The 16,222-nt window shown below is 47.2% G+C and overlaps 1 protein-coding gene across 6 annotated transcripts in view; it reads right to left on the reverse strand.

Annotated features, from left to right (window-relative positions):
• hace1 (HECT domain and ankyrin repeat containing E3 ubiquitin protein ligase 1) overlaps nucleotides 1–8,468 on the reverse strand; it is a 40,060-nt gene extending 31,592 nt beyond the window's left edge. For 2 of the 6 annotated variants that reach the window (XM_064945991.1, XM_064945994.1), the window contains exons 1-12: nucleotides 8,184–8,468; nucleotides 7,218–7,272; nucleotides 6,953–7,042; nucleotides 6,616–6,720; nucleotides 6,326–6,401; nucleotides 5,980–6,111; nucleotides 5,562–5,644; nucleotides 4,202–4,298; nucleotides 3,141–3,242; nucleotides 2,891–2,997; nucleotides 2,506–2,668; nucleotides 1,702–2,300 (exon numbers count right to left, since the gene is read on the reverse strand). In XM_064945991.1, the coding sequence (XP_064802063.1) occupies nucleotides 1,702–2,300; nucleotides 2,506–2,668; nucleotides 2,891–2,997; nucleotides 3,141–3,242; nucleotides 4,202–4,298; nucleotides 5,562–5,644; nucleotides 5,980–6,111; nucleotides 6,326–6,401; nucleotides 6,616–6,720; nucleotides 6,953–7,042; nucleotides 7,218–7,272; nucleotides 8,184–8,274 (1,700 nt within the window). In that variant the 5' untranslated portion in view covers nucleotides 8,275–8,468. The remainder of the gene's footprint in view (nucleotides 1–1,701; nucleotides 2,301–2,505; nucleotides 2,669–2,890; nucleotides 2,998–3,140; nucleotides 3,243–4,201; nucleotides 4,299–5,561; nucleotides 5,645–5,979; nucleotides 6,112–6,325; nucleotides 6,402–6,615; nucleotides 6,721–6,952; nucleotides 7,043–7,217; nucleotides 7,273–8,183) is intronic. The other 4 variants (XM_064945996.1, XM_064945992.1, XM_064945995.1 and 1 more) reach the window with 4 other exon arrangements.
• Nucleotides 8,469–16,222: the final 7,754 nt, after the last annotated feature.

Raw genomic sequence — 16,222 nt, forward strand, 5'->3', positions numbered from 1 at the left:
AAGGCAAGGGCTGATTTCAAGGTTTTACTGCTAACCTACAAAGCATTACATGGGCTTACTCCTACCCATCTTTCAGATTTGGTCCTGCCGTACATACCTATACGTGCACTACGGTCACAAGACGCAAGTCTCCTAACTGTCCCTAGAATTTATAATCAAACAGCTGGAGTCAGGGATTTCTCCTATAGAGCTCAATTTTTATGAAATGGTCTGCCTACCCATGTGAGAGATGCAGACTCAGTCTCAACCTTTAAATATTTATTGAAGACTCATCTCTTCAGTAGGTCCTATGATTGAGTGTAGTCTGGCCCAGGACTGTGAAGGTGAACGGAAAGGCACTGGTGCAACGAACCACCCTTGCTGTCTCTGCCTGGCTGGTTCCCCTTTCTCCAATGGGATTCTCTGCCTCAAACCCTATTACAGGGGCTGAATCACTGGCTTACTGATGCTCTTCCATGCCGTTCCTAGGAGGGGTATGTCACTTGAGTGGGTTGAGTCACTGACGTGATCTTCTTGTCCGGTTTGGCGCACCCCTTGGGTTGTGCCGTGGTGGAGATCTTCGTGGACTATACTCGGCCTTGTCTCAAGATGGTAAGTTGGTGGTTGAAGATATCCTTCTAGTGGTGTGGGGGCTGTGCTTTGGCAAAGTGGGTGGAGTTATATCCTGCCTGTTTGGCCCTGTCCCGGGGTATCGTCGGATGGGGCCACAATGTCTCCCGACCCCTCCTGTCTCAGCCTCCAGTATTTATGCTGCAGTAGTTTGTGTCGGGGGGCTAGGGTCAGTCTGTTATATCTGGAGTATTTCTCCTGTCTTATCCGGTGTCCTGTGTGAATTTAAGTATGCTCTCTAATTCTCTCTCTCTTTCTTTCTTTCTTTCTCTCTTGGAGGACCTGAGCCCTAGGACCATGCCTCAGGACTACCTGGCCTGATGACTTCTTGCTGTCCCCAGTCCACCTGGCCGTGCTGCTGCTCCAGTTTCAACTGTTCTGCCTGCGGCTATGGGGTTTCTTCCTAGGTTCTGGCCTTTCTAGAGTTTTTCTTAGCCACCGTGCTTCTACATCTGCATTGCTTGCTGTTTGGGGTTTTAGGCTGGGTTTCTGTATAGCACTTTGTGACATCAGCTGATGTAAGAAGGACTTTATAAATAAATTTGATTAGTGCAGCATCTGTCTATTATAATGAGTGGATCTGATCCCTCTCCAAAACACAATAATCTGCATTATTGAAAGTGTTTCCCTGACAAGAAAAGCCAGGCTATCAGCTAATGAAGAGCAGGCTTGGGAAAGAGAAACAAAGACAAATACAGCCATTTTCTTCTACTACAGCAGCATAGGGTCAATAACAGTGGCTCCTATTCACCGTTCAATTTGAGCTTAATGATCTAATTAAAATGTAATTATCTAGCCAGGGGGCGAGGAAAAGTGTGTGTATGGAGAGGAGACATTAAAGCTCCATTCTTTCCCAGGCCTACTCACACAAAGGGGATGTGAAGGAAGAAGAGTTACATAAAGTATCTATGTGAAACTAGGAGATTATGAGAGGAACACTGACTCTGTCATTTAGTGGCCAATATAGATCTGTAAAATAAGGTGTGTGCACTGCAATCCAGAGCCTGGCCAATGAGAAAACCAGCAGATACTCAGGGCTCCCAAGAACTGGAGTTTATCATCCCTGGGTTAGGGGTCAGAGGTCATTCTCACCCCTGTGGCATCTGACAGGAACAGCACATGTAGAAGGCCTGGATCACCGCGCTGAGCCGATTGGCCGTCATAGAGATGACATCCTCTCCGTCCGCGTATACCTCAGGCGTTTCCATAAGAACCTCAGGGGTCCTCTTGCCACCCTCTTGGTCCGGCAAAGGGGGTAGGGGCATGGAGGGTGGCAGCGATGGTGCCACCGTGAAGACGGCAGGGGTGGAGGCGGAGTCGACCTCGCCACGTTGTTTGAGGAGGAGGGAGGCGATCTCACTCCCTGAGGAGGAGGAGTTGGAGGGGTCCTGGTGGCTCTTCTCCAGCTCTGTAGAGATCAACACCAACCACTCATCTAGAGAGTGCCACAGCAACTCCAACGGCTGGAGGAAATCAGAGAGAGAGAGGAAAGGGGGAGGCAAGGAAAGAGACTGAGTGAGTGAAGGAGAGGGAGCGAGTGAAGGGGAGAAAGGAGAGAGAGAGGGGAGAGAAAGAGGGATGGAGAGAGCGAGAGAGAGAGACAGACAGATAGATGTTGAAAGAGAGAGAGAGGGAAATAGGGAGAGAAAGAGAAAGAGAGAGAGGAAGAGAAAGAAAGAGAGGGGTAGATGCTGACAAACAAAAACACACAAAAGCACACACACACACACACACACACACACACACAAACACACTCAAAGTCATGCACCAGGACAAGTCATGGTTCAGGGATCTGAAGATGGTGAACAATCTCTCAATGTCCTCTTCTGATTCACACCATGTACTACATCTCTACTACATATCTGAATTCAGGTTCAGTACTAACCCCATACTGACCTTAAAGACCTGGCTGCGCTGCGTCTTGTTCCCATTGTATCCCATGTCATTCCCGTTGTTGGGAGAGGAAGGGCCCAGGCGGAAGACATGGCAGAAGATCCGGATGATTCTCAGCAGACTCTTCATCTGAGCCTCGTAGCTACTGGAGAGACTGGAGAGGAGACTGACAGTGAGTACGGAAGAGAAGAAACATTTACCCCTTAATTACTGGCTTTAAAAGGTAGCGGTGTTGCTGTTACATACTTATTGCATTGTAATGCCTGAATAAACTTCCTTCAGAGAAATGAATTAGAAACTAAATAAAAGTGCACTTCCATATGTGGATACTTTTCCATACTTTGCCTCAGGTGTGGCTGGGAGCCTAGTCTAGCAGAGAGTATATTACCTGAGGAGTTTGTGTCCATTAGTAGTGGCCACCTCTGCTAGACTGGTCAGGATCTTCTGGTAGTGACTGTCACTCTGCTGGGAGACATGCTCTAGAACCTGCCTGAGCTATATATTTCACACACACACACACACACACACACACACACACAGTTAAAATAGTACTTTCTAAAAGAAAGAGAGGTGTGTGGACATGAACCTATTCATTGCTCTAATAACAGAGTGAGACAGATAGACAGTAGAATATGTACCATATTCTCTTTGATGTCATCATTCTGTGTCATCTGGATGAGTGTCTGAAACAGTCTGCCATGGTGCTGGATGAGGATCTCACACGTCTCTCCATAACCACCCTGAACAACACACACCAACACAGTGGGATCAAAAAGGGGGAAAGAGACCGACTGCTGTTTCCTTGAATAATCAACCATTAAGGGAGACAACGGGAATGGAACGTCCGACGACGCTGCGACCGGCCCGTCCGACGGCGCTGCGACCGGCCCGTCCGACGGCGCTGCGACCGGCCCGTCCGGACGGCGCTGCGACCGGCCCGTCCGACGGCGCTGCGACCGGCCCGTCCGACGGCGCTGCGACCGGCCCGTCCGACGACGCTGCGACCGGCCGACGACGCTGCGACCGGCCGACGACGCTGCGACCGGCCGACGACGCTACTTTGGCAGCTGCAACTGAGCCATCCGTTGAAGCTGCGACTGGTCCATCCGGCGCAACTTTGGCAGCTGCAACTGAGCCGTCCGACGTGGCCACAACGGGTCCGTCCGACGATGCAACTTCGGCAGCTGCATCAGGTCCTGATTGACCCGCGTTCCTGTGATCACCCTCCGAGGCCGGTGTCGTTGCGCTGGGTAGGTACTGCCATGGATCCCTCCAGAATTGTCATTACGCACACCTGGTCCCTATTCCCATTTGATTAGTAATTGTATAAGTGTGCCCTTTGTTCACCATTTTTGTTCCAATGTCCGTTGGTCTTCCGAGTACCTAAGCTGTGTTGTTTTGGCTTTCGTGTCACGTGTATTGTGCAGATGATTACGGGTCTCGTCCTGTGTGATAATCATTGTGCGATTGTGTATTTATGAGAGGTACTCCTCTCTCATTTGTTTGGGTCTCAACCCTGTGTTTGGAAAATGTGTTTGTTTGGTCCTCGTCCACGTGCCTGTACACGGCACACTGTAATTTGGGTAAAGAAATTTTAAAAACGTATTACGCATTCCTGCGACTGTCTCCCGACCCTTTTTACCAACATGACAGGTGCTTGTTTGTTATATTAGCCATGTGTTGTCATGGCAATGCTCACCTGTACACACAGATCCAGAGGGGTGACTCCATTCTTGTCAGGTAGGTACTTAGCCCCTCGAGAGAGAAGGATCTGTGCCGTGTCCCTTTGACCGTGGCTGTGGGATATAAGCAGGGCTTTAATGTATTGAATGTAAGCAGGGCTTTAATGTATTGACTTTAACATCGCTCTCTACTCCTTTTTACTTCTGAGCTTGTGTCTTATCCTAAAGAAATGTCAATGGATATCATCGTACATACAAATGATTATAAACTTAACTGTAACACTCTAGCCACTATGACTAAGGACACACAGAGTTCTGACAAAATATAAATATAAAGTTAGTTAAGTTTTAAACTCTATATAACAATACATAATGACATTTCAGAAGATAAGGGTTAACGTTAAGAGGTGGTCAATAGAAGGCTGGAGTCAGAGGTGGAAATCTGAGAAGGGCTTGTACCAAATCAAGATGTCCAGTGTATTATTTCATTCACTAGACAGGTACATTGGCTGGTGGGCCAGGCACCCAATTTAGACTGATATACTCTGTGATGCAGTCAGTTGACAGTAAAACAACACTTAATTTATTCACAGTTCTTTACAGACTAATTGCTCTAAATCACAGTGCTTTTCAGATAGAGCCTCCTTAATGGGAACTGACTAATGTACAAGTGAAACATAATCAAAACAAAAGATCAGAGGATTATATGATCACTGCAGTCTCCAACCTTGCTCATCCTCTGTGTGTGTGTATGTCTGCGCACGTGTGTGTGTGTGTGTGTGTGTGTGTGTGTGTGTGTGTGTGTGTGTGTGTGTGTGTGTGTGTGTGTGTGTGTGTGTGTGTGTGTGTGTGTGTGTGTGTGTGTGTGTGTGTGTGTGTGTAGAGCTTAATACACAGCACTCAAAGGAAGGCTGGGGTGTCACTGTCATGTTCTGAATTAATAGGAACCTCATTATTTTTGGTCTCTCTGAAGCTGGGGGATGAGTTTCCTCGTGCCTATTCTTATCATCTGAATGAGACAGGCTGCATAGAGACCATCAGAGGACTGACAGGGATAGGAGTGTGCTCCTGAAGTTTGAGACATAACTCTGGACAGCTGTCTGGCTGTGATCACTGTTCTTTGGTCTCTTCATATTCCATCCCCCAGCTTCCTCTTCCTCCTCTTCCAATACCTCCTCCTCCCATTAATAGCCTTGTACAATGCCGTGAAATATATGTTTACAGCCACACTGAATCAGAACAACACCTTTCCATTTCAATTCCCGAACCAATGTGTTACAAAGAATAGTTCACACTCCATCTACAATTCTAAGTGGACAATAGGAAGAAGGATGAGAAGTATTGCATCATCATTCCTGTACTAGTGTACGTAGTGACCTGCAGGCGAAGTAGAGGGGTGTGGCCCCAGAGCAGTTAGGTCTGTTGATGTCCGCTCCACTGTCCAGCAGGCACTGCACCGTCTGATGATGTCATCGACCACACACAGGCAAATGAGGAAGAGGGAAAGTGAGAAGAGAAACAAACCCATCATCCACACTACTGTTTGGTATTCCTCATGTTATTCACCATGGAACTTATCATGACGTTATGATTAATAAACGTTGAAACTTGATTATATAACAACACTGGCAAAGGTTCCAAATGAACACAATCCATTTACGACTACTGAGATATCAAAAGTGACACCTGTTCTGTACACTCAAAGCCTTGTGTCTATGACGAACACTGAACATTTTATGGAAATGTTGGTACTTCCATACAGGTCTTGGTTGATATATGCGTGTTATCTACTCACAGTCTTGTGTCCGTTCTGGCAGGCTACATGAAGGGCGGTCTGTCCCATGGCATCCTCTACATCCACGTTAGTCACATGCTGCACCAGGTCATGAAGCAGCTCAGTCCGCCCGTTCACAGCTAACCAGTGGATCTAGAGGAGGAGGGGAGGAAGAGGATGAGGGCTGCAGTAAAGCGTTAACATAAGTAAACCCTGTATACACACCTTTTTATTGTGTTAATGGCATTAACTGTACGCAGTCTTGACCTGCGTTCACCATTTTCAATAGAACTACATCCCTGAGATATGACAGAATTTAACAGCAGTACTGATCTGTCTATACACATGACTTCACAGTGGTACTCACAGCTGTCAGTCCCTCATTGTTGCAGATGTTCACGTCTGCATTGTATTCTAGTAGTCTTCCCATACACTTTTTCTGTCTATAGGCAGGAAAGATGAGGAGGGGGATTCATTAAGTATCAGATATAATAATACTGTAAACATTACCACTATCATCAACATCACTAAACCATGTTCACTGGGCTGGCAGGGATCTGTGATCGTCATGTAAAAGGTGTATTCTTCCTCCCTACCAAAGGGGGGCAGCAGAGTACTATAGTGAGTGTGCAGTAATGTCTATGTACAGTATCCTACCCGTTTCTGGCAGCCAGGTGCAGAGGGGTGCAGCCTGAGATGTCCTGGTAGTTAGGGTTCGCTCCTCTCTTTAGCAGTAGGACCAGGCACTCCACTGATCCACAGCTACAACACAATAACCAACACGTTCGCAAGCACCGCAATACACAAATAGATGTAGAGTACTCACCCACACAGACAGACACACAGAAAGATACACACCCACAGATACAGAGTTTCATCAGAGACACCACTGTGATAAAAATAGATGCTGGAGAGATTATGCTGTCTGGTTGGTTTCTAACAAAACAATGAAACAATTAGAACAATCAGTGATAAAAATGTAAACATTTCTTACTTGGCAGCAATGTGAAGTAGACTTCTCTTGACTCGTCCGAAAGCGTAGTTCACATCAAACTTGGAGTTGAGGAGTAATTCAGAAACCGACCTTCAAGTACAAGACAGACATGTCAGACATGTCTAATTAATATACAGGGAATCAAAGTTGACAACTTCCACTGTCTCTCTCTCTCTCTCTCTCACACATAAGACACACGCACATAAAGCACACACACACACACACACACACACACACACACACACACACACAGAGAAAGTCATACCTGTGCTGGTCAGCCATAACCATTGGCATGAGTGTGTAGACTGCGGTTTCATTGTCTGTGAGGGGAGCAACAGGGAGAGGGTGTGTCAATGATAATTGTGAAATTAAAGAACAAAGACCTTCCTCTGCTAAAATCAGTATTCTTAGTTCTCGAGAGCTCAGTACTCTTAGAGCGCTCTATGTAGAAGCTACTGACTCATACTTAGGGCCGTCATAACTACTGATGTACAACCACTATCAGTGACTGCACTTCCTTCAAACCAGACACTATCAGCTGGGCTGTCAAAAAGGATTGCACAATGTAGCGCCTCAGACTCAAGAATGCACTTCCTGCACAAGACAAAACACGTCTCTGTTTCCTACTGCTGTTGTCAGACATGGACACGAGTACAGCGGTAATATAATGGTGTTGCTAGTTAGACAATAAACATACACTAACATGCCCTTCTGGATCAATAGAAGAAAGGGAACAGAATACAGCAATCAACGAGGGAGAAGGGGATCCTCTTCCACAACAGCTATGCTTCCTACTGAACTCAGTCTGTGAAGTCAGTCAGTCTGAAGTCTATTTACTGACAGGTCTGTCTGTATCTGCAGCCTATGCAACCCATTACTTTATGTCACCACTAGGCTTATATTACCATGACCTCTTTCAGTCAATCTTTCGTTTTTGTATCATGAAACAAAGTATGTATCAGTTGGTCTCACTAGATTCGTATCATATTATTACTATGAAATTGTTAGAATAATACCCTATCCAACATACAGTCTGTAGACAGGGAAATGTCTAATGGCCTCAAGGGTTGCTGGCTTCCGCCTTGTTATTGACAAACTGTAAGATGATACTGTAATTCAAACATTACATTACTATATGTATTAGCGTGAATATACAGTATGCTATAGATATAGCTAAAGTCTCCTATTATGCCTTGTCGATTATTTATGTCCTTTGGTCGATAGGCTATACCTTCCGGGAGCTCGACAGTCCTGGCGCGACGCAGAGAGCGGGTCAGCCTGTTCAGCTGTACGTTTAGTTGCTCCATCGCCCGTTCCATCATATGTGTACCAACAATCGGGAACAAAACCGAGGATACAAAGCCTCGAGCAAGATTATTTTTCCGCTAAAAGGGTGCTTCTGGCTTCGATGTCATCCATCGAGCCGCCGAGAAATTTACATTAGGCTTCCCCTTTTTCTCTCTCTACCCTCTGATTCATTCAGCAACATTTCTTGTGTCAAGTCCCATTCTTCCTGTTTTCATTACGTCAGATGGCAATGCGGTCTGGGTACTGTAGTTTTCAGTGTCAAATATGTGTAGTTCACGATTCATAGATTGATTCAGTCATCATCAAATAAAATGTTATTTTAACATTATTTTAACATTAACATCTGTTAACCATACACATGGTTAATACACACAAATCTAAAGGGGTGAATGAAAATATGTACATATAAATATATGGACGAGCGATGGCCGAGCTGCATAGGCAAGGTGCAGTAGATTATATAAAATGCAGTATATACAAGTAATATGAGTAAAGTGAGATACAGAAACATTATTTAAAGTGGCATTGTTTAAAGTGGCATTGTTTAAAGTGACTAGTGATACATTTATTAAAGTGTCCAGTGATTGGGTCTTAGTGTAGGCAGCAGCCTCCCTGAGTTAGTGATGGCTATTTAACAGTCGTATGGCCTTGAGATTGACAAACAGCTTCTATCTCTCAGGCCCAGCTTTGATGCACCTGTACTGACCTCGCCTTCTGGATGATAGCGGTGTGAACAGGCAGTGGCTCGGGTGGTTGTTGTACTTCATGATCTTTTTGGCCTTCCTGTGACAACGGGTGTTGTAGGTGTCATGGAGGGCAGGTAGTTTGCCCACGGTGATGTGTTGTGCAGACCACCCTCTGGAGAGCCTTTTGGTTGAGGGCGGTGTAGTCGCCGTACCAGGCCAAATTTCTTCAGCCTCCTGAGGTTGAAGAGGAGCTGTTGTGCCTTCTTCACCACACTGTCTGTGTGGGTGAACCATTTCAGTTTGTTTGTGATGTGTACGCTCAGGAACTTAAAACGTTCCACCTTCTCCACTGGTGTCCCTTCGATGTGGATGGGGGGGTGCTCCCTCTGTTGTTTCCTGAAGTCCAAAATCATCTCCTTTGTTTTGTTGATGTTGAGTGAGAGGTTGTTTTCCTGACACCACACTCCGGTGCCCTCACCTCCTCCCTGTAGGTCGTCTCGTCGTTGTTGGTTATCAAGCCCGTTACTTTTTTGTTGTCTGTAAACTTGATGATTGAGTTGGAGGCGTGCGTGGCCACTTAGTCGTGGGTGAACAGGGAGTACAGGAGAGGGCTGTGCACACACCCTTGTGGGGCCTCAGTGTTGAGGGTCAGCGAAGTGGAGATGTTGTTTCCTACCTTCACCACCTGGGGGGCGGCCCGTCAAAAAGTACAGGACCCAGTTGCACAGGGAGGAGTTGAGACCCAGGGCATCCAGCTTGATGATGAGCTTGGAGGGTACTATGGTGTTGAATGTTGAGCTGTAGTCAATGAACAACATTCTTACATAGGTATTCTTTTTGTCCAGATGGGAAAGGGCAGTGTGCAGGCGTTTGCGTCATCTGTGGAACTGTTGGGGCGGTATGCAAACTGAAGTGGGTCTGTGTATATCTCTATATTGTTTAGTGAATTATGCTGTTAATATATGTTTCTTGTCAGAATGTGTGTTGTTTCAACCATAGAGATCTGACTAATGTGTAAAAAAATCCAATATACAAAAAAGGCAAATAATTAAATGTGTATAAGATATTATTCTTGTAATGTATTTAATTGTTTATTTTTTCATTTAATTAATTGGTGCCATCTGTGTAGACTGTCTGACAACTTCTTTGTATTGAATTAATGCAATGACAGACACCCTTGCTTCACACTGCTTTATGGTCATGTTCTCTTAAATCGATTTGACTTGAATAAAACGTTCAGGTTTGATATGTCTTCAGAAAAAAACATCCTTTTCAAACTTCCAACATGTAGTAAACCTCTCTAGCCTCCATACATTTCTACCCCATATGATTCTGGTGACTTGTTTAATATGGCTTTTTGCATTAAAAAATGATTGTAAGACTAGAATCGAAAACTTGGAGTTGTATTTCAAGACATGAATAATGTGTGTGTCACAGGAGGTTGGTGGCACCTTAATTGGGGAGGACGGACTCGTGGTAATGGCTGGAGCGGATCAAGTGGAATGGAATCAAATGCGTCAAACACATGGTTTCCATGTGTTTGATGCCAAGTCCAATAGCTCTGTTCCAGACATTATTATGAGCCGTCCTCCCCTCAGCAGCCTCCACTGTGTGGGGAGCTAGAACCAGAACCTAAAGTTGATGCATGCTTGAACAAAATGGCGACCATGCTTCACCCTCCAGTGACTCTCAATAAAGAGCTTTCAAGCTATGGTGCCAGTCATGTGTAGCCCAACCACCTCAACAGCGAAAACATCGAACAATGTCATGCATCTCATACCGTCACACTTTGTTTGAATTGAAAATTCTGATTTGCATGCTTTTTCAATGTGTAAGCATAAGGACTGAAGCCAAAAAATGTCTCTATGTAAATTATATTTTTATTTTATTTATTTTATTTCACCTTTATTTGACCAGGTAGGCAAGTTGAGAACAAGTTCTCATTTACAATTGCGACCTGGCCAAGATAAAGCAAAGCAGTTCGACACATACAACGACACAGAGTTACACATGGAGCAAAACAAAAAACATACAGTCAATAATACAGTATAAACAAGTCTATATACAATGTGAGCAAATGAGGTGAGATAAGGGAGGTAAAGGCAAAAAAAGGCCATGGTGGCAAAGTAAATACAATATAACAAGTAAAACACTGGAATGGTAGATTTGCAATGGAAGAATGTGCAAAGTAGAAATAAAAATAATGGGGTGCAAAGGGGCAAAATAAATAAATAAAATAATTATTACAGTAGGGAAAGAGGTAGTTGTTTGGGCTAAAATATAGGTGGGTGTTACGCCTTGGTCTTAGTATTTTTGTGTTTTAGTTTATTTGTTGGTCAGGCCAGGGTGTGACATGGGTTTATGTTGTATTTCGAATTGGGTTTTTTGTTTGTATTGGGATTTGCGGCTGAGTAGGGGTGTTGCATAGGTTTGGCTGCCTGAGGCGGTTCTCAATCAGAGTCAGGTGATTCTCGTTGTCTCTGATTGGGAACCGTATTTAGGTAGCCTGGGTTTCACTTTGTATTTCGTGGGTGATTGTTCCTGTCTCTGTGTAGTTTCACCAGATAGGCTCGGTCACTTTGGTTTTTCTTTTTACTTGTTTTGGAAGAGAAGAGAACGAGCGACATTCTCCTTGCGGAGATGGTGCTAAATACATCAACACGGTCAGTCCCTGGGATTGGGCTGGCCAACACGATTCGGTTTGCTTGGAAGGAAAAGGAGTTGGAGCCTTTAGGACGGGAAACTTTTGGAAGGATAATATTGATGGGGATTCTAAAGCTGACGGTGAAGGACGTGTTTTGTTTCCAAGGCAACTCGTTGGAGGGAGCATACGACGTGGCACTATATACAGAGGAGAAACACAATAATATCCTGAGAAGGGCAAGAGCAGTGGGAGGTGAGAAGCCAATGAGCCACTATGAAATAACAAGCCTGGCTAAGAACAACTTTAGGGTTGTAACTGTCAACATTTACAACCCTTACGTTAAGGACGAAGAGGTGAGGGCTTTTCTGGGGAGATACATGGCTAACGTCTCCTCAGCAAGGCACCTCAAAGACTCCCTTGGGTTTTGGAATGGGAGGAGAGGCTTCCAGGCCCTCCTCAGAGAGGACCCAAAGGGACATGGTGGCTACCTCCATCCTCCTGCTATGTTCTCCCTAGGGGCTGACAGGGGGACGTTGTTTTATGCACGTCAGCCCCCATTTTGCAGGCGCTGTATGGCCTACGGACACATTTTCGCCTCGTGCAGCATGAGAAAATGCAGATTTTGTGGATCTGAGGATCACGAGGCGAGGGATTGTGACAAGCCTAAGGCGTGCCACGGGTGTGGCTCGTCAGCACACCTGTGGCGAGGGTGCCCGGCTCGTCAGAGGTCATATGCGTCTGCGGCTGGGGGGGAGCAGGAGCGGGGGATGGGGGAAGAAGAGGAGGGGAAGGAAGCACGCCTCATGAGTACAGGTCCAGAGGGGAAGGCCGCAAGGAAAGAGGAGGAGCAAGAAGCGGCGGATGGAAGAGAGAAGGAAACGGAAGGCACGGGAGTAGGAGAACCAGGAAAAGTGGCGGAAGAAGGCAACCGAGTGGAGGAGCATGAGAGAGAAGAAAGCGAGGGAGGAGTGGTAGAGAAGGAGACGGTGGAAGAGCAAGTGGACTGGGGGGAAAGTGCCCTGGTGGAAGAGATGAGGGATATGGTGGAGGAGCTTGCGGGGGGGGGAGGGTGGTATCTCTCCACTGCTGCCATCACCAAAGAAGAGAATGAAGAGGAGGGTGCGATTGGCCGACAGGGGGGGGGGGGGGGTGGCCAAGAGAGAGATGGGGGTGGGAGAAACCTCTGGGTTGCTGCTGGTTTCCCCAGGCCCTCAACTTCTGTTGGGTGGGGACACACCTAACAAGACTCAGGACTGGGTACAGGAGGAGGTGGGGAGTTTTTTGTTTGGGGACTCAGCCTCCCCAATTTTTTTCCAAACCAGCTGCAACACTGGGGAGGGGGAGGATTGGGGGGGTAGACCCAGGGTGCAGGGCACCCCGGAGCCAAACACTATTCCTGCATCCTGGGATGGTGTGATGGAGGAAGGGGGGGGGGTGTCGGGATTACGGATGGTGTTCTCACCGGTAAATATGGAGCAGGGGAGCATCGGGTGAGTCTCCTGGTTTTTTTTTCTGTCTGGGTTTAGAATTTGAGTGTATTACATGTTTTTATTTTTTCATGGAGTCTAATTTTACTTTTGTTAGTTTAAATGTAAGGGGTTTAAGGGATTTTGTTAAGAGGAGGGCGGTTTTTAGTTATTTGGAGGGTGTGGGGTTTGATTTTTGTTTTTTACAGGAGGTTCACCTGAGGGATGGAGGGGATGTTAGTAGGTATAAGAGAGAGTGGGACAAGGGGGAGTCGGTTTGGGGTGTTGGGGGGGTGCACTCATCGGGGGTAGGGATTTTGTGTGGGCACAGGGAGGTAAAAGTGGAGGATTCTTTTGTGGTAATGCAGGGGAGGGTTATAGGGGTGGATGTCACGATAAGGGATTGTAAATTTAGATTAGTGGTGGTGTATGGGCCACAGGTGTTGGCAGACAGGAGGGAGATGGTGGACTGTCTGACGCCCCTGTGTGTCACAAATAGGAAATTAGTGATAGGGGGGGATTTTAATACAGATTTAGGAAGAGGGGGGGATAGCAGTGCAGGCGCCATTGCCAGGCTAATGGCTTGCCATGGTCTGGTAGATGGTGGTCTGCACACTACTCCGAAAATGGACGGTCCTACATGGCGCAACTCCAAGGGGGTTGAGCGGAGGCTCGACTATATTTTTGTACCCAGGTCTTTGGGTAAGTTGTCTGGGCGGCTGACGGGGTGCTCCTGCAGGTGGGGTCGCCAGTCTGCCTCTTTGGTAGGGGGTACTGGAAGCTAGATCGGGATGTGCTGGAGGAGCAGGCTTTTGTTGACGGGTTTTATGGTTTCTTTTGGAGGCTTGAGGGCCTCCGGTCCATGTGCGATGGGGTGTTAGAGTGGTGGGAATTAGTTAAGGTGAGGATTAGGGCTTTTATAATAGGGTATTGCAAGAGGGAAAAAAGGGAGGAGAGGAGGGAGGTGGATCGTATCCAAAGGTTAATTGAACTCGAATACGAGGCAGGCAACCTCGGCGGGTCGTTTGACTGGGAGAGATCCGCAACCCTAAAGGCGCAGCTCAGGGAGTTGCAGGAGCGGAAGGCTCGAGCTTTCCTGGAGCGTGCGCATAGTGGCTTTCTAGAACATAATGAGACTTGTTCTGCTATGTTCTTTAAGTTGGTTAGGGCAAGACAGAGTAGGAAGGTAATGCATGGTGTTAGGGAAGAAAATGGTAGTATAGTTAGAGAACCAGAGGATATGGTCAGGGTGACAACTGATCATTTCCAAGGTTTATTTAAGGAAAGGGAAATGGATGTAGAGCAGGGAAATGTGTTTTTAGAACACTTGTCCAGGCGGTTGCCGGAGGACATTAGAGAAGTGATGGAGGCCCAGATCTCACTAGAAGAGGTTGAGAGCGCTCTTAGGAGGATGGGAAAAGGGAAGGTGCCTGGGATGGATGGGCTGCCGGCTGAGTTTTATCTCAAGTTTTGGGGTATACTTGGACCAGTGGTCCTCGAAGTCTTGAAGGCCATCCTTGAGACTGGGGTCCCGGGGGGATCAATGGCTGTTGGTGTGCTGTCACTTTTATATAAGAAGGGGAAGTAACAGACCTTGGCAACTGGCGGCCGTTGACCATGCTGTGTGTAGATTACAAGCTACTTGCAAAGGTTTTAGCAGACCGGTTGCGCACAGCCCTTCCCTACGTCGTTCATGAGGATCAGACGTGCGGGGTAGAGGGCCGCTCTATTAGATGGAACCTACAGTTAATCAGGGACTCCATCGCTTGGGTTGAAGATAGAGGACTGCCTTTTATGGTAGCAGCGCTAGATCAGGCGAAAGCCTTCGATCGCGTGAATAGATCCTTTTTATTCAGAGTGTTAGGTCGATTAGGATTTGGGGAGAAGTTTATAGGATGGATTCGTACATTATATGTCGGAGCGGGGTGCCGAGTTAGTGTGAATAGTCACTTGGGTGACGTTTTTGACCTCTCGTCTGGGGTCAGGCAGGGGTGCCCACTCTCGGCTCTCCTCTTCGTTCTGTACATGGAGCCTCTGGGGGCTGCCATTAGGGCAGACACAGGGGTGGAAGGTTTGCTGATCCCTGGAAGTGGTGGGCTGCGTGTTAAGATGACGCAGTACGCCGACGACACTTCCTTGCTGTTGTGCAAGGACTCGTGCCTGACATGGTCCCTTGCCATCTTTGGGGATTTCACCCGCGCGTCGGGAGCAGTTCTGAACCATGCAAAGTCTTCCGTCAAGTTTTTCGGAAGATGGCGCGGTAGAACGGATGTGCCTGGGGGGTTATCTCTCTGTGAGGGGGCCCTGAGGATTCTCGGGGTCCATTTTGAGACCTCCGGCTCAGCGACACTAAACTGGAACATGCGTATCGCAGTTGTACAGAGGAAGCTAGCAATGTGGAAAGCTAGGTATTTGTCTTTTATGGGCAAAGTCCTGGTCCTAAAGGTGGATGTGTTGCCGTCTCTTTTGTATTTGGCATACATCTACCCATTGCCGGCTTGTCTGAGGAGGCCTCTAGTGAGGCTTGTGTTTCAGTTTATGTGGGGTGGCAGGTGCGAGTGGGTCGCCAGGGCCGCATGATCTGTCCCATCGGGGAGGGAGGTAGGGGGGTACCACATTTCCCCCTCAAGCTGGACACAATTTTTGTTTCTTTCTTGTTAACGGAGCTTGCTCAGCCAGTGATACACCCGTCCGGTTACCTCCTGCGGGTATTTTTCTCGTATCAGGCGAGAAGCATAATGGTGTGGTCTAACACGGGTCCTCGGGCGGAACAGCTGCCGTGGCACTTTGGTCATGCGGCCAAGTGGCTGCGTGCGCACCCTGAGGTTGAAGTTGCCCGAGTAGGTTTAGATCATAGGCACCTGTACGAGGAGGTCAGAAAGGCAGGGAGTCCGGCGCCTGTAGTGGGCATCTCGGAAGTGGTCTGGGAGGGAGTGCAGGCGTGGGGTCTGGACAACAGGCTCAAGGACCTGAATTGGTTGAGCCTTCATAAGTGTTTGCCGGTACGTTCCATCTTGTACCGGTATAGTTTGGTGCAATCCCCCACCTGTCCAAGATCCTCTTGTGGCAGGGAGAAGACTGTGCGTCATGTCTTTTGGGACTGTGCCTTTGCCGGAGTAGTATGGGCTAGGGCACGGGTGTTGTTAGGTTTGGTAAAGGGGGATTT

This window comes from Oncorhynchus masou, chromosome 29, assembly GCF_036934945.1.
Source record: "Oncorhynchus masou masou isolate Uvic2021 chromosome 29, UVic_Omas_1.1, whole genome shotgun sequence".
Lineage (NCBI taxonomy): Eukaryota > Metazoa > Chordata > Actinopteri > Salmoniformes > Salmonidae > Oncorhynchus > Oncorhynchus masou.